General features: G+C 39.4%; 1 protein-coding gene across 1 annotated transcript; it reads left to right on the top strand.

The window, feature by feature from the left end:
• Positions 1–479: 479 nt before the first annotated feature.
• On the top strand, positions 480–25,052 carry AQP9 (aquaporin 9). The gene is made up of 7 exons (XM_062501395.1): positions 480–494; positions 1,085–1,213; positions 12,164–12,290; positions 15,826–15,963; positions 18,029–18,147; positions 19,795–20,012; positions 24,890–25,052. Exons 2-7 carry the CDS (start codon positions 1,112–1,114, stop codon positions 25,050–25,052), a joined length of 867 nt encoding a protein of 288 aa, XP_062357379.1. The 5' UTR covers positions 480–494; positions 1,085–1,111.
• Positions 25,053–27,696: the final 2,644 nt, after the last annotated feature.

The following is a 27,696-nucleotide window of genomic DNA, read 5'->3' as shown; positions in this document are numbered from 1 at the left end:
ACAAACCTCAGCTGCACTGAGCAGCTACAACACATGCCAAAATAATCTGCCAGAACTGGGCTGAGGTTCTGGTGTCAAGTCAAAAGGTGGAAAATACTTGTAAATCAACCAGACAGTGCCAAGTCGGTATCACAGCTGATAAAACTGTTCAAGATGCTGAAGAAATAAAGATGTAATGTTTTTCTCTAGGAGATGCAGTTCTTTGAGAAATTTGGCAACTTCAAGTCTGAAGACCATGGAAAATAATATTGTAATGCTCCATATTATAGCACCCATGCACTTTTAAGCTAAACATATAGGAAATATATAGTCACTCAGTGCTTCACTTCCCTGTTCTGCAGGGAGCCACTGGACTGAAGCAGATTTCATTAAATGTTCCTAATTTATTCTGCCTCATTGCTCTTTTGTAAACAGGGAAGTTCACTAGAGAGCAAGACATTTAGTCCAAAAAGAGTATTGTGAGTGAATATGCAAATTCAACACACACCACCAAGGTAAGATTCGTCATTAGCCACTGAAATATCTCAGAAGTTAAGGGTTATTGTACAGGGTACAGCACAGCATTCTTCCAAGCATTCACTCTCTTTATAACCACCACTTGAAAAATTCTTTGACAGCCAATAGTAGCATGGTTTAAATGCCAATCTAGGTCAGAGAGAAATTTGCAACTATGTTTTGGTTCTTTACTTTGTGGTTTATCTTTTTGCCTTTCTTTTTGATAAGGATGATAGAAACAACATTTTATTAATTCTTACCAGGATTAAAAAAATAAAAATAAAAATAAAAGTAACATAGGAACGGCAATGATTAATCCATTCTGTAAGAATAAAGAAGAAATCTGATTGTGAACTTACTGGTATTATCTAACCAGTATAAATAGAAGTGCACGCAGAGAAGGCATAGAATGACAAACCCATGATGAATTGTTAGGGCATGTTGAGTTGGTTCTGCCAATGCTTGCAGTCAGATGATTTCACTGGCTGTACAGGACGAAATCTCATATTTCAATGTTTAAGTAAAAGTGTCAAAGTTCAGCTGAAGCAGGGACGAATACAGAACAAATTTTGTGTGTATTTGTAACTAGGGCACCAGAGCAATAGAGGAAGCCAAAATGAGCCGGAAAAGCAAAAGCAGTTTAAAGGAGAAATTTTCCTTGAAGAACAGCCTGGCTAAAGAAGCTCTCTCAGAGTTCCTGGGAACTTTTATACTGATAGTAAGTGTCAGCTGCTTTCCTTTCCTCCTACTAATTTAATGTTGGACAGTGCTTGTAAGGGGACATGTACGTTTTTCTTGCACTGTGCCAGCAGTGAGGTTACAGCCTGACCATGCACAGCCCGAATGAATTGCTCCTCTGACGGTAAGTTTGTAATTCCTTTCTTCACCCCATGCAATTATCACTGCCTATAAAAACCAGATTGTTTTATGTATTACGATTGATTAGCATAGATTTCATCTAGGTGCAGAATTTCAGTGAAGGAGCACATTCTGAACAATCCAGATATGCACAATGAATGCTGTTAATACTCTCCTGCTTTTTAAAAACTCAGCACTTCATTTTATGCACAAATTCTGTTGTCATTAACAAATGTGTTGTACTGTGTGTTTAGAAAAATTCAGTTGAGCTGTTTTCCTGTGCAATATAGGAATTCAGCTGTGTGGTTTGTAGTGAATTTATTGGGAGATACATTGCTAAACCTTCTGAGATTTTGTAAGTTAACCATTTTTTGTTTTGTTTTTAACAGTACCAAATAAATTATGCATATATTGCTTGGTCCTCTAGTACTGCTGCAATTTAGATGAATACCTATTTTTTTTTATAAACCCAGATTTTTGGGTTTTTTTAACCTTATTTCTTGCTCAGTTTTTCTGTGCATTTTGCAGTGGGACTGTGTCTCACTTGGAGAGAGAGCAGGCTGTGTAGCAGAGCTAGAAGTCAAGCAGCTAGACTATTTATGCCAAATTCTTTCTTTCTTTCTTTCTTTCTTTCTTTCTTTCTTTCTTTCTTTCTTTCTTTCTTTCTTTCTTTCTTTCTTTCTTTCTTTCTTTCTTTCTTTCTTTCTTTTCTTTCTTTCCTTTCTTTCTTTCCTTTCTTTCTTTCCTTTCTTTCTTTCTTTTCTTTCTTTCTCCTTTTAGTCTGGAAAATGCAGTCTTGTTTATTGCTAAATATTTCATCATGGTGAAAAAGGCAAAAAAAAAAAAGCAGCAGGCACAGTACTGACATAGGTTTTATAACTGTAACTGTATTAGCTAAATTTCAAGTAAGTAATCTAAAAATTCCAGTAGCTCATAAAATACTGGAAATTATGGTCTTTACTACATTTCAGCCAGCTGAAGTTTGCTGGCACTAAAATAACATTATTCTCAAATTTAATACCATCCATAAGACATTATTACAGTAAGGAGCACATTTAGAGGCAAGGAGCACAGAGCACTTTACAAACATTAATGAATTAAGTGTCACAACACCCTGTCAAGGAGGGGAAATGTCATTATCTTCATTTTGTATATTAGCAAACCTGATTACAGCAGCCTGCACAGGAAGCCTGTGGCAGAACTCCGAATATAGCCCACATCACCTGACTTCCAGTACTCTGTCCTCACCACAAGATCCTCCTCCTCTTTCCATTAATAAAATTAAGCAAGAGAAGAAAACATATTAAAGTGCAGATTAGACTGCAAATGCTATTATTTAATGTCCTGCTGCACAAGGCTAGAAAGGAAATGCAAACCCAGATCCCATTTTCTAGTATATTCACCGTATGAGTGTAGTAGCTACCAAATTGTTGTTGACAATCTGAGTTTCTCATTTCTCTTACCTTTTCTAGTTTCAGCCTTGGTCTAATGCAGAAAGAGCCTCACCTGGATTAAACTGCAGCTTTCTCAGTGCTTGGATACCTCATCTTGTGTTCAGACTGCACAAGTTAGCAGCAGTATTAAGTGTTTATTGTGAAGAAATTGCCTTTCCTGCTGTTATCTTAAGCTGTGCAGGGGAAGTTTAGCTTACACATCAGAAAAAAAAAAAAAAAATCTTCACTGAAAGAGTGACTGGGGACTGGAATCACCTGCCCAAGGAGGTGGTGGAGTCACTGCCCCTGGAGGTGTTAAAAAAAGATTGGACATGGCACTCAGTGCCATGGTTTAGTTGTTGAGGTATTGTTAGGTGATAGGTTGGACTTGATGATCTCAAAGGTCTTTTCCAATCTAGTTTGTTCTGTAATTCTATTTATTCTGTTGCTTTTAAGCTTTGTCAGCTAGTAGGCACTTGAGGTACAGATAAATATTAAACCCTTAATTTAAACTGGAGCTAATGAAAAGGGCACCCTGGTAAGTCAGAGGACAGAAATCCTTGAAAAACAGACAGCATGTATGCAAAAGAAGTTATAGTAAAAGGATAGTGTAAGAACTGTGTGTCAAAGCTGTTACAAATCAAGGGGAGAGTTCATGGCCTACAGCACAGTTGATTCATGTCTCTGCTGAAGCCATTTCAGACAGCTGTGATGGGGTTGAGAGACTGTGGAGAGCACCTGTGCCAGGGAGCAAGGCTGAGACAGCATTTATGCTACCCCCTGGCTCTGTCTGGAAACCAGTGCTAAACCACACCTAAATCTGGGACCCATGGCTGGGAGTTAGCTGGGTGAAATGCTGTCCCTTCAAATCACCTCTTTCTAATTTTTTTTCTGGAGAATAACATCACAGGCCACAAACTAATAGGAGCCTAAACTACCATCTCTTGGTTAACTCCCAGCCTTACAACATTCCCTTCCAAACAGGAAATCTAGAAAGTGGAATCACTCATCAGACAGCCCAGCCTTCACCTCAGGCTGCGAAGGGAGCGGCTGCAATGTGGGACAGATTTGACACAACAAGCCTTGAGAAAGACACTGGGCACACAGTTTGGATAATATCTCCTGGTCAGCCTTACTTAACATGCTGCAGTTTGCCTTGCAGCATGGACTCAGAGCACGTAGACGAAATTCTTCCCAGGTGAAAATAAAGTAGAAGGTGAGAATCACGTGAAATGTGCTGACCATTAATGGATGCTCAGTCCAGTGGATCAGTCTGGAGGTGCTCCAAATAAGTAATCCCTCCTGAGAGAGCCACAGTCAGGTTTCAGGTGCTTACATTACACAACTTGATATACAGGCACAGCCCATGTGAGCCACACTCTCTGCTTAGCAAAGCACCCAATTTTGGTAAGAAACACGAAACTCCAGGAGCCTGGCAGCATCCTGAGTTGGGAGAACACCTGCCCGTTTGCACCGTGGTGGCTGAGAGCCAGTGCACACACAAATCTCCCAGCCTCAGACAGTCTCAGCCTTCCGTGGCTGGGACTGTCCCCAAGGTTTCCCTTGAGGAAGAGCTCTCTAGGGAGCTTTTTATTGTCCATCATTTTTCGTGGTTCAGTACATTTCCTCTTGGAACTTCTGTGAGTTAATCTGGAGGACAGCACTTGTGTGCCAGCACAAAGGAGTCAGGAAGCCATGCTGCATCAGATAGATGGTTTATGTGGCTTTTTAGTGAGTCTGCCTGGAACTCACCTATCCAACAGCGTCTCTGCTTTTAATCATGCTTCTCTCCATATTTCCTCTTTGGAACTTGACTGCATTGCTCTCAACCAAAATGGGATTTACTCTGACTTACCCCATTAAGTATATCTGAATTGAAACAGTTCCAAAAAGAGATGCCAAATAGGCCATGTGGCTTCCTTTAACAGCTACTGCTCACCTAACATAGTTTGTATTTCATTTTCACTCTCAAGAGCATCTTACTGAACAGAGTTTCCCAGAAAGGAGCTGCACAGGAGCCAGGATCTCCTGAGGCCAGAGCAGCATACACTTCCTTGCTGAGACAAAACACAGGCTTCCATTTAGCATATAAATACAAGCATATATGCTCCTAATATGTACATATATATATATATATATATTCCTATGTACATGTTCCTATAAGCCTGGTCTCCCACTGGAGGTGGAGGAGCCTCTTGCAACTCCCATTGAAGCAAATGTTTGTGTGTGCTTAGAGGATTCAGGGCACAAGCATGAACTGACTACATGACAACCCTGAAATAGTCCAGCTAACGAGGAAGGCTATTTGTCATCAAAATATTTTCATCTTGTTTTCATATTCTGACCACTTCATTATGCAAGTTATCACTCCTGCTCTGTTGCAGAGTTGAGTCTCATCAGAAAATTCTTCAAGATTGGCATTACATGGATTTTCTCAGTCCATAAGATTAAAATTTAAACAACTTCTCTATATCTACTTTTTGTGTCCCTGCATTCCATTGCATGTGAATTACAATACTAAAGGGTAACATATATCCCTTACTATAAACATCCATTAGAATTCTCATTACATTATGTTATTACGTGAAAGCAAGCATAGCTTTTGATCCTTTGCTCCTTAAATAAGTGTTTAACATTTAACTACTTAGAAATTTAAAGCAAAGATAAATTCCAAGTTCCAATTTTTTTGTGAACTCCAAGTTCCAATTTTTTTGTGAAAGGGAGACTTATATCTATAGCATGAAAATATAGTAAGTTTTGTCTAAGGTAAAAAATTAAATATCAGCCCCTTCTAACAGCTGCCTTGTTTACCATCAGCAATGAATTTCCTGGAGTAGAGAATCTTGTATAATTAGCTCTTTGTGAACTTCAGTTTGTCAAAGCTAGATAAGCGGATATTAAAACTTATTTATTGGTATTTTGATTTGTTGCTCAGCTTTTAAAATATTACGTAATGCCACAAATACCGTGAGCCTTAGCAGTGTTTTCACTTTGAAAAGAAGCTCTTATGTCAGAGATGCACACATTTGGGTCTCTAGCAGCAATAATATAGTACAACCAATAAATAATAGATGCCACTAATGAATCTAACGTTATATAGTTGCATATATTTTGATGGCATTACATTTTGCTAATGATTCTGGTGAAGATAAACAAACTCTTCTTTTTGAAACTGTATTAAATCAGCATTGCAAACAGAAGACAAAGTGGTAACAAAGACCCTTAGTTGTACTGAGGTTAAGGAGGTGTTCTTGAATATCGTGCAGTTATTTTTATAATCCTATTATTATCAGAATCAGGCTTTTTCTAGACAGCCCTTCTGTTTTAGAAGGCATTCTTTAATTCAGCTGAATATTTAGCAGTGTGAGAAAATTGAAAGGAAGGTTAGCTAATTGTATTTTTACCCCAAAATACTTATGGCAGCAAATAGTTCTGAAAAATCATGGGCATCTTTTGTTTTCCATCCAAACTTAGGTTTCCCAGTACATGACATTTCAAAGTTTTATGTGACTCAGATGTCGTGTTACATGAAAGCTTTGAAGAAAATGATCTTCATTTCTGCAATGTCAGCCCCAGCACGTAACTCACCACTCATTGTTTAACCAAGAGGTTTCAGTAAGTTGAACTTAATTTCCCAAAACCTTTTTCTGTGGATACCCTTTTCTCCAGAAAGTTTACATCTAATAGGACTGAATCATAGACACCCCTGGCTGAGACTTACAGAAGACTTGCATCTATCCAACATTCAATTGTGAGTGCAAAACTTGAATTTATGCTTTACAGACACAAATTTACAAGGTGTTTTTTCAAAAGTTTCACCAAATAAAAGAAAGGTAATAAAAATAATAACGTTTTTAAGCTGTCATAAACAGTTGGAGAACAGAATAAAAGACAATAAATGGAGTTTGTGCTATGCAGTGAGTTCATATCTTCGAGATCTCAACAGTTCAATAAACCATTCTGATTGAAAGTGAATTCTAGGGAGCTCTCCAATCCATTGTCCAGTTTAAAGGCAAACGGGACTCAGTTCCTCTAACCCGTTCCTCACCTTTCTTTACTATTAAAAGCATTTTTTATATTTTTTTTCAATAGCAAACACCTTAGGCTTTAATTACTCCTAACCATGTACCTCTAACCGTGAGGGCACAGCAAAGATCCAGCCCCCTGTTTCTGCACCCAAAGGAGCTAGAGAAAGAAAAGGTTCATGTACTCTTATACTCCAAGGAGAGCATGGAAAACCTCTGTTCTTGGAGTCTGCAATGCCCACTCTTGCACACTTTCTCAGTGCTACAATTCCCCAAGAGTTGGTACACAGATATTAACACAAACATGTTTTAGGAGTTTAAAAAGATTTAAAGTTTTTAGTTGGGGTAAAAAGCAAAGCATCATAGCTCAAGAAATGATGAGTAAGGTGGGAGGGAAGCAGCACCTGAAGAGGTTCTTTTTCCCTCCTAGGCTGCAAGGTAAGATTTTGTTCTTTTGCCTGGACTTTTCTTTCTAGCCCTAGCACAACAGGCAATGTTTCACTCCTGAAAGTTTGTGTCTGAATATCACATTTCATTTCCTCTCCTGAATTTCTAAAATTTAGTAAGAAAATAAAAACATTCTTCACTGAAGAAACTGACTCAAACCAGTTGCCCTCTATAATTCAGGAAAGAAAAACATTTAGCATTTCAGGATGAAGAGTGCAATATTAATCATAATAAAATATGAGTAAATACAGGCTTTTGCATTCTCTCCAGGTGATTTCAAACTTTTATTTGTCTCCTATTGCACATGCAAAAGCAATAATAAAATTTAAAAGCATCAGTTTATATAACACAGTATAGTCTGTCCCTCAGTATTTTCACTATTTTTTCCCACAAAGCAATTTGAACTTGATATTTATATGTTTTAAAAGCTTTATAAACACAAATCATCCGAAGTTGTATTAAATTTACAATCAAGTAATAATGCCTTCTGTCACTAGAAAATGTTTTCAAAATGGCAATAATTTTAAGGCTTGTGTCTATACTATTTAATTAACTAAATGATAGGGGTTTGGGGTTTTTTTCACCCCTTATTTATTAGATAGCAAGTCTGAAAAAAAAAAAATAAAATCCATCTCAACCCAAGAGGATATTGGTTGTTTCCCAGAAGATCATCAGGAGAACGGCTAGAGTGACTTTTTATTGCTCTAAGCTTGATTAAATCATAATGCACTGAAATCCTCCCCACCCCACCAAAACATTTCATTAATGGTAAAATAAGGGCTGTGTGCTCTAAAAGTATTTAGAAATTACTTGACTGGTAAGCTGTATTTTTATCTCACCTCTAAAAGCTTAAGTACTCTCTGATTTAACAACATATAGCAAATATTAAACATTCAATTGGATGAGGACTGGTCTTTCCTGAAGGGGTTTTCTGGTAACTTCAATTCTTGTGGAGCTAATGCCCTGAATTTTAGAAGATCTAACATGTCTCTGTGTTGCTTTTAGCATTACTATCCCTGCTGAAAGAATACTTAGAACCTTGTCTGAACTAAGATCCTATGTAATACACAGCAAAAAATACATTTATGTGGAAAGAGTTTCTAATATTAAAGAACACTTTATTATTAAATTCAATAGGTAAATTCTTAAGCAGACTTGCTTTGTAAATGAAGGGGGTGGAAATGAAAGTGAGTTCTAAAACACACTCCCTTAGGAAGACACCACCAATTTAGCATGCCTCAAACTGAAAAGCTTATTTACAACTTTTATAAGTAGATAATCCTATTTGTAAATATTAATTTTGGGTAAGGGGAACTGCACAAGACCACAGCATGCCATAAAGAATGCTGTAAAGTTTTCATAGGCACAGATCCTTACCTGCAAGGAAGAGCAAATGCAGCTACTGTTTTTCTAGCATTTCACGATTGAAAGTGAGCAGTTTATGATTAAGTACTGATTTTTTATTTATTTTTTTTTTCACCTCCAGACTGCATTCCTTATAACACATTGAGTTGCTGTGGTCATGCACAGCACCATCAGCTGTGCAGGCATTGAGGCCACACTCAGCCTGCAGGGACACCTGTGGAACCCACTGCAGGTGTGTGTCACACCACAGCTGGAGCTGGGGAAGCACAGGGTCCAACACGGCACAGCTCACTGCCTCCACACTGCTAAAAAGTTTGGCTTCCTCTTTAATGTGACAGTTAGAGGGTCTGACTATAAATGCACACCATTTCTGGGACTGTGTGATAAGAAGGGGGCTTTTTTTATATAAGCATTCTTTAAGATGTCTAAAACTTTACTGGCCATGTAGGAAAATAGATTCCCTAAAATTGTGGTTTCAGATCTTGCAGAAATCTTATTTACACTGAAAAATGCTATTACAAGCATTTGGGATAATCCTGAAAATAGTAAGATGGAAGCAAAATGATCTTTAGTCTCTCTGATGAGTGGGATACAGAAAGTCCTGCAAGCCTCCAGGCAGTAATAGGACCTTATACTCACTGAAGACCAATTGTTTTCCTTTCCTAACACTAGCCTTGTTATCCAAGACAGAGAGAAGGATATAATGGGCTATGAAGCAAGTTTTTTTGGCAGAGAATGTTCAGACAGCTATTCCACACCCAAGCATGTTCTTTAGGACTGTAATCTAATGACTTTATGAACAAAATAAAAAGCCAGTGCTGAAAGTACTCCAGAAATTTTAAGCAGATCAGGCTATAGACAACAGCTAAGAGTAAAACCAGCAATGTAAGATAGACAAGATAAGATAAAGAGATCTGGCTATATTCTACTGTGAATTAAACTCCCATTAACTCCATGTGCTTCAATAAATGAGTTTTGTGGGTGCAACTGATGGCTGAGCTTGGCCTAAAATATTAGAATGTTTAATTATAACTCAATGATCTAGTTGGCTTTAACACACTCAAGCAAGGACTTACAAGGTATTAAAATGCTGTTTGTGTAATTACATGATTAGGTGATAGATTTCAGTTGCACCAACCGAGCTACAGTAGATATGAGGCAACTTTATTCTCTCCTTCTTAAAAGGTCAGTAAATGGAGAAAGTTTTACAGTGACACAGGTCAGATCTGCAGGCTCAGTTCCCAGTTTCCCCATCCCTGGATGGGCACACACACTGACTGTGGCTGCAGTAGTGTTTGGTCACTGGACATGAGCAGGTCCACTGAGTGCAGCTGTGTTCCAGCTCATGTCTTCTCTGTAGAAGAGAGATTGGTTAGCACAGAAATTGTGTATTTCCCTAAGACCCGCAAAGTAGGAGCTACAATGCAAGAGTTGTTTCTGTATGGCTCTCCTCAGTTCTGGTAATGAAGGGATGCCACAGCCTCCCTCCATTATTTCCTTCCCTTCTCTTCTGAATTTGTAGTTGATACACACAGAAGTTGCTATCCCCTATCCTTTTCTATAGCCATCCCCTCTACCTCTGTTCTCTTTTTCCTCATCCTTACAGAAAGAAGTAATGCTTTCAAAATAATGGCCTTTTCTTTGAATCTGCAAAACTCTGTCTGTGCCATTTCAGAACACAAGTGCTTACTGTACTTGTAGATTGAGCTGGTTACCTGAATTCAACCTGCACCCCAGTGTGTGCAGGGGCCCAGAGCAGCCCACTGAGCTTATTCCTCATCTGAGCCATATCTTTCCCAAAATCTTGCTTGGTTCAGTTTTTGGAATACTCCCTTTGAGAAATCTGGAAAGTGATGACTAGAGTATGCTAATTCCACCTCCTCTAGATTCTTATGAATTCCAGCACAGCCATCCTTTCCATATTACACATATAAATGCATTATGAATGGTCTCATATGAAGTTTAAAAAAACGATGTAATTTCATCTGTGAACAGCCCCAGTGTGTTTTCCCTTGGTTTGCTATCTGTGTGTGCATTTGTGCTTACCACATGCATTGTGAGGTGAGCTCATGGCTAACGCGTGTCTCATCCAGTGCACAGCAGCTGACTGCAGCTTGCACTGTGTCCTGGAGCCTTTCATTACACAGCCCAATAAACTGCTGCTATCCAACACCACCCTACCCTTACATAACCAGAGCTGCAACACTCTTGCACCAGTCAATATTTTGTTTGCTTACATGATTTTGACCTCAAGGCAAGAGCTGCACCTGGGTATATGACACAGTCTCAGGGCACTTAGAAACACTGTCTGCATTACAAAGCTGGTTAAGAGTGTAATTTTATTGAGAGCTTTTCTGTCACATTTTGGTATTAGCTAAAACCCTTGGGGAAATGATGGAAACGAAAGTATGACTTTGCCTGTTTAAATTGTATCTCTTCTAGCAGGACTTACTTGTTAAACCTCGATCACCAAATCATTTTGGTACTGTCTATTTCTAAGGCAAGAGATTTTTCCATTACTTTGCAGTTTCTGAATTCAACTGCAATTAATGTTGCTCAAGATAAATCTAGTCACATTGCAGAAATTGTATGATTCACATCACTTATAGCTGCAGAGAAGCAAAAGTTTTCAGACTATGGAAATTATTTGAGAGCTTCCATAGAGTATTGGGCTCCTTGTGCAGCAGAGCACATAAGCATTTATTCAAAAAGCAGATTTTCAAAGACACAGAAATGGATCAGACAGTCTATCTCTAACTAAAAGGTTTTATCCCTTTGAATCTCTTTCCTGTCATCTTTAATAGGATCTAAACATATACTTGAAGGTAAGCAGAGGCTTTAGAACAGAATAAGCACCATCTTAAGCAAATATTTAAATGCGTTACTGAACTTTATTCTGAGGGGAAGCAACAAAAATCTGAAACTAGTTTATATCCATTTAGTATTATTCAGTGTGAGTTATTTAGGTATCTCCACTTCAGTTAATTGTTCAAGCTGCAGAGCCAGTGAAATATTTTGCTAGAGCAATATGTGATATAAAGTCAGCACAACAATAACACACGCTGGAAATGCCAGAAGGTCCCAATCCAGAGTTCCAGCATTAAACATTAAAAACTTTATGAACTATCTTTCATAACTTTTACAGTAAATTTTTCATCGCTTATAATGTCAGTCTGGAATTCAAAAATTACCACACAGAATTAATTTCACTTTCGGATGCAGAGTTTTGTTGTAGAGGCTGTGCAATCTTGTTCTGGCTCCAAGTTCTGATCTGTATCCCAGATCTGTATCCCATTGTGCCTGAGAACTGTTTTCTGTCTGGAGAGAGGTCCTCATTAGCCGACATTCTTCCTCGTGACAGAGATGAGGAAAATAAAAGGCAAACGTGCATTGCAGCAAAAGCACCAATGGCACACATGACAAATTCTAGCACTGTTTCAGTGTTCAACAGCATTTGCAGCTATACCAGGACAGCAGAAGTCACAGCCAGTAACATCTGGCAGACACGCTGGTGTGTGACACTTCTCTTTCCCAACGCAGGCTCTTGGCTGTGGCTGTGTGGGACAGGCTGTGCTCAGCAGGGGAGCACATGGAGGGCCCATGACGGTGTCAGTGGGATTTGCCATGGCAGTCACCATAGCAGTGTACGTGTCTGGGGGCGTTTCTGGTAAGTGACTTTTTTTTAATATAGCATTTGTTGCTACCGTCTCATGGCTCCCTTGTTAAAGGCTTCCACTTCGTGGTACAAGCAATCATGAATTTAGCAACAGTAAGCACCATTGCAGCAGAGTCCACAATGGAGTTTTGCTAGTAAATCTTGTGTGTTCTTATTTCCTTCTATTCTTTGTATTTGACAAAATGTCCCATCAAATTCTGATCTCTACAGTGTGAAAACCTTGGCAGAACTTTGACTTTTATGGAAAGTGTTCTGTGCAAACCAGAAATCTGCTTGGTGTTGCTTTGAAAATTCTGTCAATAGAGATGATCCTGGTCAGAACAGGCACTGTGTTTAAAGAAATAACCATGAAGACCAATCCAGTAGTCACCAGATAAAGTGGTGGCCAGCTACATAGAAAGCAGAATGACCCACTAATGGATATAATGAACAAGATTCACCTTACAGAGTGCAATTTATTTCTTCATGTCCTATGACAGGCAATAGCAAGTCTGCTCCTGTCTGATTATTCACAGAAGTAGCAGATCACAGAAGTCAGAAACAGCAGAAGGATTCAGTACCAGGGATACATTCAATGACACACTGTCAGTGTACTGTCCCTTCCCCTTTATTTCTGCTGTAACACTTCCTCAGCATGCACTGGTCAGGAATTTCTCCTTAGTGCTGGGGCTAAGTTAGCTGGGCTAACTAACCAGTATCCACAGGTGCCATATTGGATGCTGCTTTGTCTCCTAGTTCCACCATTCAATTTGGCCAAACTAGGATCAGAAACATTAGCATAACTGCTTTTAACATTTAAAGACTTACTTTAAAATAGAAAATGATGGGCTGTAACAACAATGCTGTGCATGAAAATACACAATACTTTGTGTTGTATGCAGAGTTTATATTGGCTTTTAGTGCAAATGGTGCCCTGTACTCCAAGTCTCATAGAGGCATTTCTTACCCTTCATAAAGAGGGTTAAGTTGGTCTGGACAAATTTCTTTGGGTATAATTAGGGCATTAGAAATAGTTGCTCTAGCAGAAATTACTGTGACCATTTCTCTTCTCTTTACAAATTCTTTTACAGAGGCACCATGCAGAAGGTTTCCATTAGAAAGTCTCACATTAGTAAGTGCTCCAGGTTCTACAAAACAGGCAGTCTTGTCACTGTCATTGATACAGACCAGAACTGTTCCTTAATATCACACAAAATTAATTCAGCAACACAATCCTATAATCTGAACAACTTTTAACTACAGCTCTTGGTTTACATGTAGGCAGCTAAACTCTTCTAATGTAATATCATGAAAACAAACCTGTGAAGACCTGTCCTACATTTGCACCTTTAAGGGATATTCATCTCCATCATTATGTAGAAAATTAGAGTTCAATCCCAGCAGGGCAGAGCAGTTGCAGATGTTGCAGTATTGTGCTTCCTGTGTTTTTCCCATGACAAAGGATTCTGCATGCAGTGCATTTTCTCTGTGAAAAATAGGAACAGATATTTCAACAGGCTGTTATTATCCAACACATGATTGCTAGTGGACATTTCAGAATACAAGTTCCTATGTAGAATTTGTTAGCAATTTCTGTGGCTCTCAGGCCAAAGTCTCATGTTTAAGTACTGCTAAAATATTTTTCATCAGTTCATTATGTAATTCTAAATTAATGGTAACAAAACATATAGTCTGCATGCTTGGTGCACTTGAGCTTTTTAAAGAAAAGTTCCCTTTTAAATTTTCCTCCATCCAGTTTTCCTCAATGTCTAGATAATTTCCCACTGTTTTATCCAACTTAACATCTCAAACCCATGACTGTGTTCACTGCAACTACAAAAGAATGAGGAACATGGTGTCCAAAGTGATTTTTTTTTTAAACCAGTGGCACAGAAACCAAGAATCTTGTAACTCCCTTATGTCAGTATGACAGCCTTCAATTAGACTTTTCCATATTTAATGTTAATCAGCCCTCTGTATTATTATTATTATTATGAGTTGTCCTGGCCATCATAGTCACCCTGTATTATATACAGGTGGGGAAAAAAATCAGGTGTTGAAAGAAAGGAAAATTATTAATTCCAGTCAGAGTAAGGAACAAAAGACAAGACAACAATTAATCTAAATTCACATGAGGGACTGTTAAATTAGGTACCATCTATCTACTTGCTCTGTGCTGAAGTATTTGAAACACAGTGAGGAATTCAACTTTTAATTCAAGACTGGTGCTACTAGGTCAGCATTTTGGAAATGATACAAAGAAGGTTTTATCCAGCTTATTATCTGTGTTTGTCAGTTCATTAAGTTCATTATGTATCAAAGGTGCCTGGATTTCATAAGATAATGATTCACTGACCTGAAGTGCAAACAAACACAGAAACTGTACACAGAGGCCCTTTCTCCATCACTAACCTTTGACAGATAAAATACCTGCTCATTCAGTTATTTTACCAGAGACAAAGGCCATTTTTTTCTGATATTCATACAGACTCAAATGAGACCTTACCTGGAAGATAAACAAAGGATACTATGTCCTTGCAAAATTTGGGGGTTTTATTATTCATTATTTATTACAAAGAAGTACCTGTTCATTTATTTGGCAATTTGTATTTCTTAAGTAGCAGCCACGTGTCTGTAAACAATGAAATTTTCCAAGAGCATACAACACCATTTTTGTTGAGAAAAGGTGTTGAGGGAAGAGACCGTATGACATAATAAATATATTTTAGAAACTAAAATTGTCACAAAGAATTCCAGTGTTACTGAAATATTTTTTGCACATGAGTTCAGCTGTAGCTACTCCTGAACAAAAAGGAAGGAAGTTTCACACAAAACTGAACTTTGTTTCAGCACAGCTACTTTATCAGTTTCCTTATCATGGACCTTTCCGGAAAGCACAAGAACTAGATAAAAAAACAGTGAAGGACTATGCACTACTGCCCCCAGATCCCCACAGCCAACATGAAACTGGACAGCCCTAACATTATTTGATTTTGTCTCAATGAAAACTGAGTTCCTAAGTAACCCCAGGTTGAAGACAGGGACACAAACATGACTTAAATCCAGAACTGTCTCAAGATATACGATCAAGCCAGTAACAGTCCTTAACCTTAATCATAATATGTGCTTGGGATACTAAAGGAATTTTCTTCTGCCCCAGTTCTCCCCTAAAAATAAGAAGCCAAAGGCCTCGAGGAGAGAGAATATGTGCAGAATAAGGGACCCTCCCATCACAACCAACGGGGCAGATTTACTATTTTTCTAGAAAAGTTGTCTCTAAGTTACATACTGCAGGACAGCAGTCTGATAAAGAGCACAGTCCACATGCATCAAGAGTAAATACGGAACTTAGTGGCTTTTGCCCTGTCTCTTCTAGTTTTACCCATCTTGTTTCAGTTTAATTGCAGTCAGCATTTAACTGCAAAAGAACATCTAGAAAAGCATGCACTGTTCTGGTGTTCAAAAGTGCCCACATTTTTACAAATGCTTCACCTATTCTTATGTATCTGAGTAATTCACATGACTTAATTTGTGATTTATTTTTCAGGTGGTCACATAAACCCAGCTGTTTCATTAGCCATGTGCGTGACTGGAAGATTAAAATGGACCAAATTACCAATTTACATATTAGCACAACTCCTGGGAGCATTCGTTGGAGCAGCGGCTGTCTTTGGGATTTATTACAGTAAGTACACCTTAGACATGTTCACAGGACAAACTAGAGGTCAGGCAGTCTCTAAGGCCCCAGTTTTTCAATGAATGTCAGGCAGGCAGAGGACTCTTGTTCACACAGGGCTAATGGCAGGAATGAAGCTAAAGCTACAAAAGAAGAAAGGAAGGAGCATAAAGAGTTTGAAGGGAAAAACAATGGCTTGAACATTCCAGGTACAAATTTACTGAACCACTTAATACTCCAGGAAATGTTCTGATATTTAGAAAAATTATTCATGGGAAATCAGATACTCTGAGATCATGTATTTCTCAGTAAGGATTTTAAATTACTTAATAGCCAGGATATAGGGCTATCCATCTTCCAAGCAAATTAGAAACATTAAAGACCTGCTACAAGTGCCTGTAGGCAAGAATCACCATCATCGTTCATTGAGGGTACAGGATATGAGATCAAGTCCCTCCTGACCAAACCTCAGACCACCCTGGAGAGGTGACTCTCCAAGGCAATGAACTCCAGGTACAGTGATAAAGGGGTCACATATTTGACAGGGAAACAGAAAAAAAATTACCCCTATTCTTGAGGCATGGGTTTTTTTACACAGTGTGCCACAAAAGGAAAAAAAACAGTAACTGACTGACTGACTGAATCCACTCAGTCAGATCAGTTGCTCCAACCCCCTACTCCAAAACTCTGCTTCTACTGGCCCAGCCCATCTCCACCAACATCTCTCTCCTGTGGGCATTATGTCTGCAGACTGTACTGGGTCTAGGTGCAGCAGAGGAAAAACAAAAATGGAAATGCCCCTTGTATGTCAGCTAGTGCTCAGTACCCACAGTAACCCCAAAGAGGAAGATCTTTAGGAATGATGATAACTGTTTTGGGAAGAGTTGTTTACTTTTTTTAAGATTAGTGTTAGAGTTTGGAAACTGGAATTCTGGGACAGGATTTCCATCTGAATTTAAGTCCTCCTCAGGCCTGACAGTGAGAATTATGGCTGTGCAGTGTGTCAACATGTACATGGGGTTGACAGGGGAGTCACTGTATTCTGCCACAAGGGCAGCAGTAGGGTAGGGAGCCAAAGTAGGAAGCTTAGATCTAGGTTAGGGACATCTTCCTCATATTCAGGAATGCAGGATTTTCTCATATCCCTATCTCTGTTCAAGTCCTCTTACTCTAATCAATTTCCAAACCTCTTCTTATAGGACTGCCATATACTCTTTGAGATCCACTGAAAAGTCACTGGTAGAAAAACAGGCATAGATTTTTTTTTTTCCCTGCAATAGTTAAATGCCACAGAACTATCTGATACATCAAATAAGAGTCTAATCAAAGTGAACAACTAAAATTCTCTGCACTCATGTTGTGGCTTTAAGCAAAGCCAGAAAAAACAGAAACAAGGAGAAATAGATTTGTCTGCTAGCTTCAGGAGGAGTTTATCACTCTCACCATGACTTCCCTGGGAGATGGGGAACTATTTCTTTATTCACAAGTCATACTCACAATCATCTCATCACCAGATTCACTAATTAAATAGTGGATTAGAATTTGTTACTTCTGTCTTTCTATGATGATTTGAGTACCCCATCTTAATATCTCCCTATTTCTAAAACTGCACAATTGTCAAATGGAAATCCTGGTGACTGGGAATCCACAAATGCACAGTCAGGATGCTGTCCATTTCTTGGGTCATCATGACAAATGTGGCACCTTTTGCAGAATAACACATCTGTATTCAGAATTGGAAAATGCTCCTTGGCACTGAGTTTGGAGCTATAAGCATGGGAAAACCAGCACCATTTGGAAAGCTGCGGTACATAAAACAAGTACTTCAAGGCACAGGAGGAGAGATGAGACAGGAGGGTATGAGGAGTACATCACTCCAATACTGGTAATCAAGTAATGGTGCTCCCAGGAGAAAAACATCAGAGAATCACCAAAGGCTTTGGGTTGGAAGGGACCTTAGAGATCAGTTTCAGTTGAGAAGGTGAAGTGCTCAGACCTATCACATAAATTCTAGTCCTAGAAAACCTAGAAAAATTTATGGGTAAGTGCAAGCAGTTATTGTTTTTTTCTATAGATGCCTTTATGGAGTATAGTGATGGAAAACTTGAAGTCACAGGACCTAATGCAACAGCCCAAATCTTTGCAACATATCCAGCTCCTTATCTGTCCCTCGTAAATGGATTTGCAGATCAGGTAAGTGAACTTGCTGTCTTAATTCTACAAATTAACCATAAAAAAACCTGTAAAGCCAAGCAGTTAAAAACCACATAGATCTAAAAAGTGTGCCAAATCTCACCATTTTTGCCAGATGTCCCCTTGTACAGTACAATGAGAAAGTAATGCTGTTTTCTGGGGGTTACATTTTAGTAATATTTTATAAGCAAAATAATTTCAAGTTGTTCTTTTCTCATACATCATCTTAATTGTTGCACTCAAAATGTCTTTAAAGCAATATATGTAAGAGGTTTTGCTCTGCATAAATCAATGTTTCTCCATAAATCTCAGCAGTCATGTCCATTTACATCAAAATCCAGCCCATTTTGTGGACCTATTATTCCTCAAACAATGCTTAACCAGACAGTTTAACATACATGTTGTATTTAACATACAACTGAGTTTTCTGCTTGCACAGTTCTCCTCTCTTACCTTCTTTTTGCAGATAGATTTGTAGTATTTATTTTTCAAGTGACTGAATCTGAAAAATCCTCACTTTAATTTCTAAGCTGTGTCTTTTAATTCCACTTATGCAACAGCAAATAAAAAAAAAAGAAGTTTTGTATCTTTTATATACTTCTAATCAATTTACCAATCTTCTTCAGGAATACATGAAATAAATACTGCGTAAGTAAGGTATGAAAAACAAGGGATGGCCTGAACACAGAAATTCATTACATAAAAGATTGTGCAATCTGGCTTCAAAAAAAATCTAAACATTATGTTGAAGTTTTGTAAGAAAGACAGTTCTGATCTTTGGATCAGTCAACAGATTTTCCCCTAAGATATTTTTTACCCATGCATGTTTCAAAACAAACTTAAAAGCAGATGAAAACCAAATAATTTTGAAACCCATCAAACTTAAGCTTTTTTCAGATCAGTATAGAAATTGAGCATCTTGATATTGCTGAAGCTTTGGTATGTTTTCCCATCAAGTTAATTATTAGCAAAATTGACAAAGCATTTGATTTAAGCAGAGCTATACTTGCATTGAAGTAATTCCAAGAAAATTTCCTTCATCAGCTCAATTAGCATATGCAATAGAGGGTTCATGGTACAGTCATAAGTGCAACTCTCATTTGGGTACTTCTTATTTTAGCTGCTCAGTTTTGACTTTGCAGATTTCACTTTTTCTTCTGATGTTAATATCTGGATAAAGAGATACATTTCCAGTCTAATTCATCAGCGTAAACTACATTCACATAAAACACTTTTGTATTAATGAAACTGATTACATTGCTATAGCGGCAGAACTACCAAAAATTGAGTTAATAAAAGGGTAAAATTGACAGGAAAAAATGTGGAAACAAAGCATTAGACCTCACACAGGAGATGCCTTTTAAATCCTCTGTTCTTTCCCCACCTGGCTGTTGCAGATTTTTTTTTTTTTCCTCAAAAGTCTTCAGCACATTTCTTGTCTTTGTCTTTCAGCACAGATGTCAAAACTTCTCATTACTGTGAGGTAGAAAGGCACTGAGTTCCAAATTTTACTAGTCTGTATAGTGGGATAAAACTGAATACCAGCTCTAAGCCACTCCAATCCACAGAGCTGCCATAGCCCCTCTTTTCATTATTGGAAAGAATCTACACATATTTATTCAGTATTCTTTTCTTTGCTTTGGCCAGGTGATGTCAACAGCTGTTCTTCTTCTGGCTATATTTGCTATTTTTGACACCAAAAATAACAGCGTACCCAAGGGCCTGGAGCCAATTGCAGTAGGACTTCTTATAATTGTTCTTACTTGCTCCTTGGGAATGAACAGTGGCTGTGCCATGAACCCAGCCAGGGATCTTGGCCCAAGGCTCTTCACAGCCATTGCAGGATGGGGGATGGAAGTATTCACGTAAGTATGAAGTCAAATGCTCCTGGCTAAAATTGTTTCTAGGAAAGTAAGATCCTGATTCAACATGGTACCAAGTCATACTTTATATACATACAGGTAATTCTTTGCATACCAGAAGCAGCTATTCATGCACTTTAAGCCAGATATCCTCTAGGAACTGGGCTTTAAAAAGGATTTCCTGCTCCTAGGGCAAATCAAACATGCATAATCTTTAATATCAATCATTGTTTCAAGATGACCTTTCCTGAAATATTAGAGCTTCTTAGAGGTCACTGAAAATATGAGTGCTTTCTTCTTGTGTCCTGAAGCTTTCAGAAAAAAAAGAAGAAAAAAAAAAAACACCAAACCCCCCCCAAAAAAACACCAAAAAAAAAAAAAAAACAAAAAAAAAACAAAAAACACACCAAAAAACAACCAGGAGAGAATTAGGAGGAAATATTTACTGGGTGCTGTAAAAACCAGAGACATATCAGATTGATTTAGCCTATGATTACTTCTGAGTTACTGCAGAAACATACAACAATCTAAAAGCCTGACTTCCTGGCTGGGAGCGAAGGAGTGAATGAAAAAGCTCCCTTCCTTTTCCCACATTTCAGAGCCCTCTCAAATCCCCATGTGCACGCACACGCTCTTGGCTGGCCCAATGCACAACTAATTAGCTGCACATCAAATCCACATCTCACACGTATCCAGGGGAAGAGGCACTCTGGGGTATCTAAGTAAGAGTAATCTGTCATCGGGAAGCAGATCTTTTGGTTTATTTTTGTATTGTTTGTTTTCCCAGTTATTTACAAGTAGAAATCCCCAGTAGTACTGTAGCACTGGAGAGCTCTGGTTAGTAGAGATTTTATTGTAGCAAGAAATAAAAGAAGCACAAATAATCTCTATTTATTCAGTAGGATTTCTGTTTACACAAATCATGTACCTTATTTGAGGAAAGCTTTTCTCATACAAAAAAGCCAGGCATGGCATAGCTGAAACAGGCACACAGCCACAGCAAAGGCCAGAGCCAAGACTGCATGCAGCCCAGCTCTGGTGAGCTGCTGCTGGGACATCAGCTCATTGGTCCAGTGACCACCAAATTTTTCCTCCCCAGTAGCTCTTACCACTGCACCATGGGACTGCACTTTTTTAAAAACAAGGACATGCAGGGTGACATCCCACACTCAGGATTCTCCTCTCTCATGCCCGTGTAATTACAAGGAGTTGTTGATTGTGGTATTAGCCATGGTGTCATTCTATGATTGGTAATGTATTATGAAGTTGACTATTCCATTACTGAAAGTTTGAAAGCCTGATTGTACTGTGATCTAGTCACAGAATACCTGCAAACTCTCCTTCTCTCCCAAAGTATGGTTGTACTCATTTACATTAAAAAACTACCAGGAAACTCTACACCTATACCGATATGGACTCTTTCCTAGTGTAGTTTAAGGTTTTATATAAGAGAGGGAATGCAGTCCCACCATAAAGACCTTGTTAAGAAATTTTTAAACGTGAACATAAAAACTAAGATACAAGATCTCTAATTCTTGCCAGAATAAACTTACAACAATATAAGGGATGTGAAAATTTGAGGAAGAAATCTTCCTCCCTGCCTTCAGTTAAAAATCCACAGCTATAACTGAGTCCAAGGGAATTATACAACAGGAATATGTTCTTATTTATTTATTGCACGGATCCAAGTGAGACTTAAGAAGAACCTGGGCCTTGTTAGGCAGCTGAAATAGCCATGGGAAAAGCCTGAAAGATTGTAGTTAGGATCCTAAATTGCCTGATGCTCTGCTGTGCCTGGGCAACTTAAAAGGGTGCAGCAACCGTTGACAAATGAACCTTGGATATGTTCACTTCAATGGAATTCACAGCCTTGAGACAGGTGCTTCAGCTCTCTAGTAAAGGCATATCCAGGAGCTGGGACCTGAGCATGAAACCTCCACAGAGGCATGAGGGGAGTGCTGTACAAACTGAGCAGTAGGAAATACTCAGGAGACACTGAACATTCTTTGGGGGGAGGATGGAAGCATCTCCCAAGGCAGTAGAGTCCATGTCAGTGAACGGTCCAGTGTTGCCTACAGAACAGCCAGGGAGCACTGGGAAAGCCTCACTTTCAAATAGATCAGATTCACAATAGCAAGACTTTCTACACTGTTCCCAAGCAGATGCTCTAAACATGGAGATAGTTACCTCACAGCAGAGAAATCCCCTAGAGAAATCCCCTTTACCCTTCTTTCTGCTTGCAGGTACAGTAAATGCTGGTTTTAGCATGTTCTCAGGCAGGGAGTTAGACTGGAGGGGAACCCTTGTACTGGACCATGGAATTGTCCAGATGATAAAATTCATTTAAGCAGGCGTTTTCTAAATGTTGCTATTACTACATTTTGCACAAAGCCACCTGAAGGAGCATTTTCCCCAAAACCAAGCCAGAAGATGCAAGCTACGGTGTGGTTTCCCTAGCCCATGCAAATGGTTTGCTTTAGTTAAAGGCTTCCATCGGAAAACCAGGAGTCTTTCCAAAGCACGTGCCTAATATTCTGATGAGCTTAAGGAGAGTCTGGGGAGCAAAGGATTGCCTGTCGTGAGAAAACGGCCAGAGCGCTGAGTTCAAATGCCAGACTGGATCCTGAGAGGCAAAACCAAGCGTGAAAGAGCAATAAGAGAGCGAGAGGTAGGGCTCTCCAGAGCGGTGTTGGGTGCCGAGCCCGGCTCGGCGCGGTAACGCTGACACCTCGCGGCCGCCGGCACCGGGGACAGGCGGCAGCGCTGGGCGAACCCGAGCTTCGGGAACGGGCGGCAGGGGCATCTCCCGTCTGCACGGGCACTTGGACGCCAAAGCGGCTTCGGAAGTAGTTAGCATTGTTCCCGGAGCGCAGCCCCGCAGCCCGGATTACCTCGCAAACAGCGGGGTCTCCCCGTCCCGCAGCAGCCGGCCGGCGAAAGGCGCACCCGCAAGTTTAAAGGGGTCCACGCTCCCCGCGCCGGCAGCTTAGACGCTGAATTTCCTGGAGCTGCAGGGAACTTTTCCCGGTAATTTCCGCAGCCGAGGGCAGCTCTGCTGTCCGGGCTCCCCGCACAGGCACCGGCGGCGCTGGGCGCTCTGTCCCGGCTGCCCGGCGCTGTCGCGGAGCGCTCCTGCTCCAGAGAGAGCGCTGGGAGCCGGGGACGCTCCGACTCGGCTGCATCCTGATCTCGCCGCGGCTTTGGCAGCACCCTCCACAAAGGCTTTACCCCAGCACCTCAGCTCAGGGTAGCCGGTGCACAGCTGACAGCAGCCGCTGCAAACAGCGTTTGGAGGACGCACGCGGGCCAGTTCATGGAACAAGCTGAGAGAAATCTGCCAAGAAACACCTTCAGGACACACCCGTGTAAAAACACATCACGAGGAAGAACGCATGCTAGGACTTAACGTAGCTTTTGTTCTGCTGATTAACTCAATAAAACCGTAGTCCTTGCTTGTTCCAGAAATTCAAGAGCTCGGCAACCATCCGTGATTCAAAAAAACAAACAGATTTACAAACTCAGTAAAACAACATCACAAGTTCTTTCATAACCTCAGGGCAAAATAGAAATAATTCCAAAGGTAAAATATACACCTCCAAGGCATTTCTGAACAACAGCAATAGTATAATCAACAGGGCACCCATATTCTCCCAGTTCTATCCTTGCATTTTGACAAACACAAGTTCATTTCTGGATAAATCTACACAACTGCATGCTGAATAATAATCCTGACAGTTTAAAAGTTCTCCTGCAGCTTCCTGTAAAGTTCCTCTCATATATTAATTTGTCCCTTTGTATTTCTGGGAGAAAAAAAAACCTCTCCAGTTACAATATGCATGAAATTGAGGTAGCTGGATTTTCACTAGAGATTCACATATTCAATTAATACAGCACTTTAACAAACCAAAACACCTTAATGAATCAGTACAGTTAAGAGATTTTGTGCTCTGAAATGGATACTCAGCTATTTACTGTCTGAATGTGGACCTCTAGGAAAAGGAGAGCAATTCTACCAGCCCGATATTCCTGCATAAAGAGGCTGTTATTTATTGTTTTATACAGTTCAATGGTGAACTTCGTACTTTAAATATGGCTGTAAATCTACATATTTAGAATTGAATCCTAGTAATTGTACAAATGTAAATATTTCAGTGGAACCAGCACATTGGACTTTTTCAGTGGATACAAAATTTCCAAGATTAAGTTTTAGGTGTATAAACTTCTAAGCATTTATTTGCCTCTTGCTGAAAGACACATTTTAAACATAGATAAGATACTACATCAGGAAATTTGAATCTTGACCATTCTAGTCAAGGATAATCAATGTTACAGTCACTATGTTTTATTACATTGCTTAAGGTAAATATACTCGAAATTCAGTTTAATTTATTACATTTGTCAAGAGGAAGATAGCATATACTATTGCAGGTGTAAACTTGCAAGTTTCCATGCAGATTAAATAAGCCACTTTTGTAACAACTGCAAATCTATTCACAAGTATCTGAGGACAGCAGAAGTCAAGATTGCTGGGCAATAAATATGTCCCTGTTCATTTCACTGCAAGTCAGTGAAAAATCAGCTTTTCACAAGGGAGAAATCATCCTCTGTCCCCAGAGAGACATGCAGTAAAAAAAATCTTATTTTCTGAAATACAAGTACATTTTAGAACATGTCTGGTGCTTGTTATTTAGCATTTCAATCAGAACCAGCCTGGGTGGGGCAGAGGGGGGTGTCACCCATTTACAGAAATGGGAGACAAAAATAGAAAGGTCTACACTATAGCAAGTGGCACACCAGTGGATCTGTTCAGTGACTAACACACAGAAAGGTGTTCACTAGAGTAACAAATAACACTAATTCTTGATCTTTTTGTCTTACAGGGCTGGTAATAATTGGTGGTGGGTTCCTATAGTTGCACCTCTGCTGGGAGGTGTACTTGGAGCAATGATCTATATCATTTTTATTGAAATTCATCACTCAGATCCTCAGCCAGGAGAAGAAAATGAGGTGCATACTAAATATGAATTGACCAATATGGCATAAGAAGTGAAGAATTTCCTCTGTCATTTTGTTGTGCAGTTTTTATGCAAATGGTTGTTGGGACCACTGTTTGAAATCCATACGCCTCGATTAGGAATTTACCTTTCAAAGCAGAATTTCTGTATACAAGTTCAAAATTGAAGTCTTTCCATGAAACATTGGGCTGATCACATTCAAAACTGGTATATTGAGAATGGGAAGGCTAAATTGTCCTTTTCATATGGCTTTTACATCAGGTTATCTCCAAGATGCAATTGTAGTGAGACGAGGCACTGACCTGTTAATTTAACTCACATGATCTTAATCATGTTGCCTAATTAACTGAAAATAGTTGAGATATTGATACAAAACTACACACATTGCTAGTTAATGTGTTCAGTGCTGAATTAATGTGCAAGAGCATCACTCACTTCTTAAGAATGGCTTGCCTAAACATTTAAAACAACACCCCCGTTTGGCTAAATGCCAATTGAAACAGTTTAAAAGAACTTCACTAAATTTCATGGAGCCACTATCGATCAGCAAGAAACCAGCTCCTCAGTGATTTGGTTCAGTAACTCACAATATGATCACAAAAGGTAAAAACTGTTTGTTGTAAGATCAGCACCAAAGAGACAAAGGGTAACTTCTGCACAGGGTCTTCATAGCATTAATGTTTAGTTATTTTTAGACTATTTACTTGACCTTTATGCTACCCAATATTAAAAGCCTTATGTAGAACAGTAATCTGAATCGCTTCCGCTGTGCTTTGTGGATACAATTCATTCCTGTGGAGATGGCCCAGCAAGAGGCTGATGCTGTGCAGAGGTCAGCACAAAGCTTATGTCTGTATAGGCTTTAAAGAATCCTGATGATGATGATTTATATAGGTGGATTTCATCTGTATAGTGGGAGCAATTTTTAATGTGGTAGAAGTAATTCAAATTAAAAACTGGTCTCAGAGTGAGTCCTAGATCTAGAATTCCCCAGATCCACATCAGAGTGCTGATGTGAGGGTTCTCTCTCACTAAAGTGAAATGGTTGGACATATACCCTTTTCCTAAATATCCAGCCTTGAAAATGAAATTATTTCTGCTTAATCATTGTGAATTGAATGTATTCAGTTAAATCAAAGTTTATTTCTATTATGCATACATCTATCCATGGTTGGTGGTGGTGATCATAAATAAACAGGCATCTGATTCAGCAATGCTCCTGAGCTACTTTCATGGCTAAACTTCAGAGCACCAGTTGAATTCATTCATTTCAGGATGCTCTTCCCTGTGGATTCCTGTAACTCTGCTCTCTAAAATTCCACACTACATTCCCAATTTCACTCCTGAAGTGAGGAGTCCTTTGTGCTGCCACTAATAGCCTGTGCACTTCTGTGCAGTATCTGCAGAAAATGTTTACAAAGTACTGTGGTCAGAACCTGCCTCGGCATTTGGGCCAATCAGGTCTTTGCCACTGCTTGTCTTGATCACACTCCCTCTGATGCCATGCCAAATTCATGGCAGGAAAGGGAAATAGCAGGTCAAGCAAAGCTCTGCTTGCTGCAGCTCCAAGTCAGATATTGCAGTATACTTCGGGGAGTATAATTCCAATTGTAATTATGTTTTTAAGAATACTTACATAACTGCAATGAACTCAGGCTGCCCAGAGACATATCAGCCCTTTGCAAAATGCTCATGTCATTCAGTGTGTCTCTGCTGTGGGTTAAATTCTGCTATATCCATGCACATTTGACTGCATCCTTGTATCATGGGCTGGAGAGTCTCAGGAACAAGAAGGGAGAGCTTATAGAAACAGTTCTCAGTCTGAGCAGAGAAGAATCAAAAGTAAAACGTGAAAATCAGTCCTAATTTTAGCCCTTCTGTTGGCAGCAGAGGCAAGCCAGATCCTCTGTCCTGGGTATTGATAAACTGCACTACATAAAGCAGGATGAGGTGTAAATGCAGTTGCAGATCCTTTGCTGTACCCCACCCCTTGGAGTGAGTGCTGGCTCTCACCCCTTGGCCATCCCTGGGCAGGAGCACTCCCAGGTGGCTGCCAACCATCTGTGTCTGGAGAGGGATCACAGAGGAAGGAACAGCTTGAGGGCTGCCCTCAGCTCTAAAAAGCACGTACTCTACCACTGACACCAACATCTAATATGAAATATCTGTGCAGAAAATAAAAAGAAACAGCTAATTAACCAGAAGTAACCAATTTTATCCAAAATGGTAATGGCAGATTATCGCTTGTGTTAGAATTTTGAATAGTCAGTAGGCTCCATATGCATCACTATACTGCTTCTTCAATTCATCATGGAAAACATGGGAAAAAAGGAGAATACAGGTCAGGAATGAGAAAGGCACGGTTTATTTATACAGCTTACTCAGGGACTAGCCCACACTCACTCTATGCCTGTGCATTGGCTAAGGAACATAAAGTTGTTCATTTTCTCAAAATCCTTTTGATCACAATATGTTCTGTCTACAAAACATAAAATCTTGTTTCTCCTACTCATGCCACTCCTATGCACAGAATCTCTGTATGAGTGACATTTACTTGTCTGAAGTTATTAACATGCAAATCTTAAGCAATGAAACACTAGTGTGATAGCATAACAATGTCTTAAAATATGCTCTCAAATTGTTGTCAATTCTGAGTTTGCTTAAAGAACTTA

The sequence above is a fragment of the Cinclus cinclus genome, chromosome 13, assembly GCF_963662255.1.
Source record: "Cinclus cinclus chromosome 13, bCinCin1.1, whole genome shotgun sequence".
In the NCBI taxonomy this organism is placed as follows: domain Eukaryota; kingdom Metazoa; phylum Chordata; class Aves; order Passeriformes; family Cinclidae; genus Cinclus; species Cinclus cinclus.
This window is presented reverse-complemented; position numbering and strand designations above follow the sequence as displayed.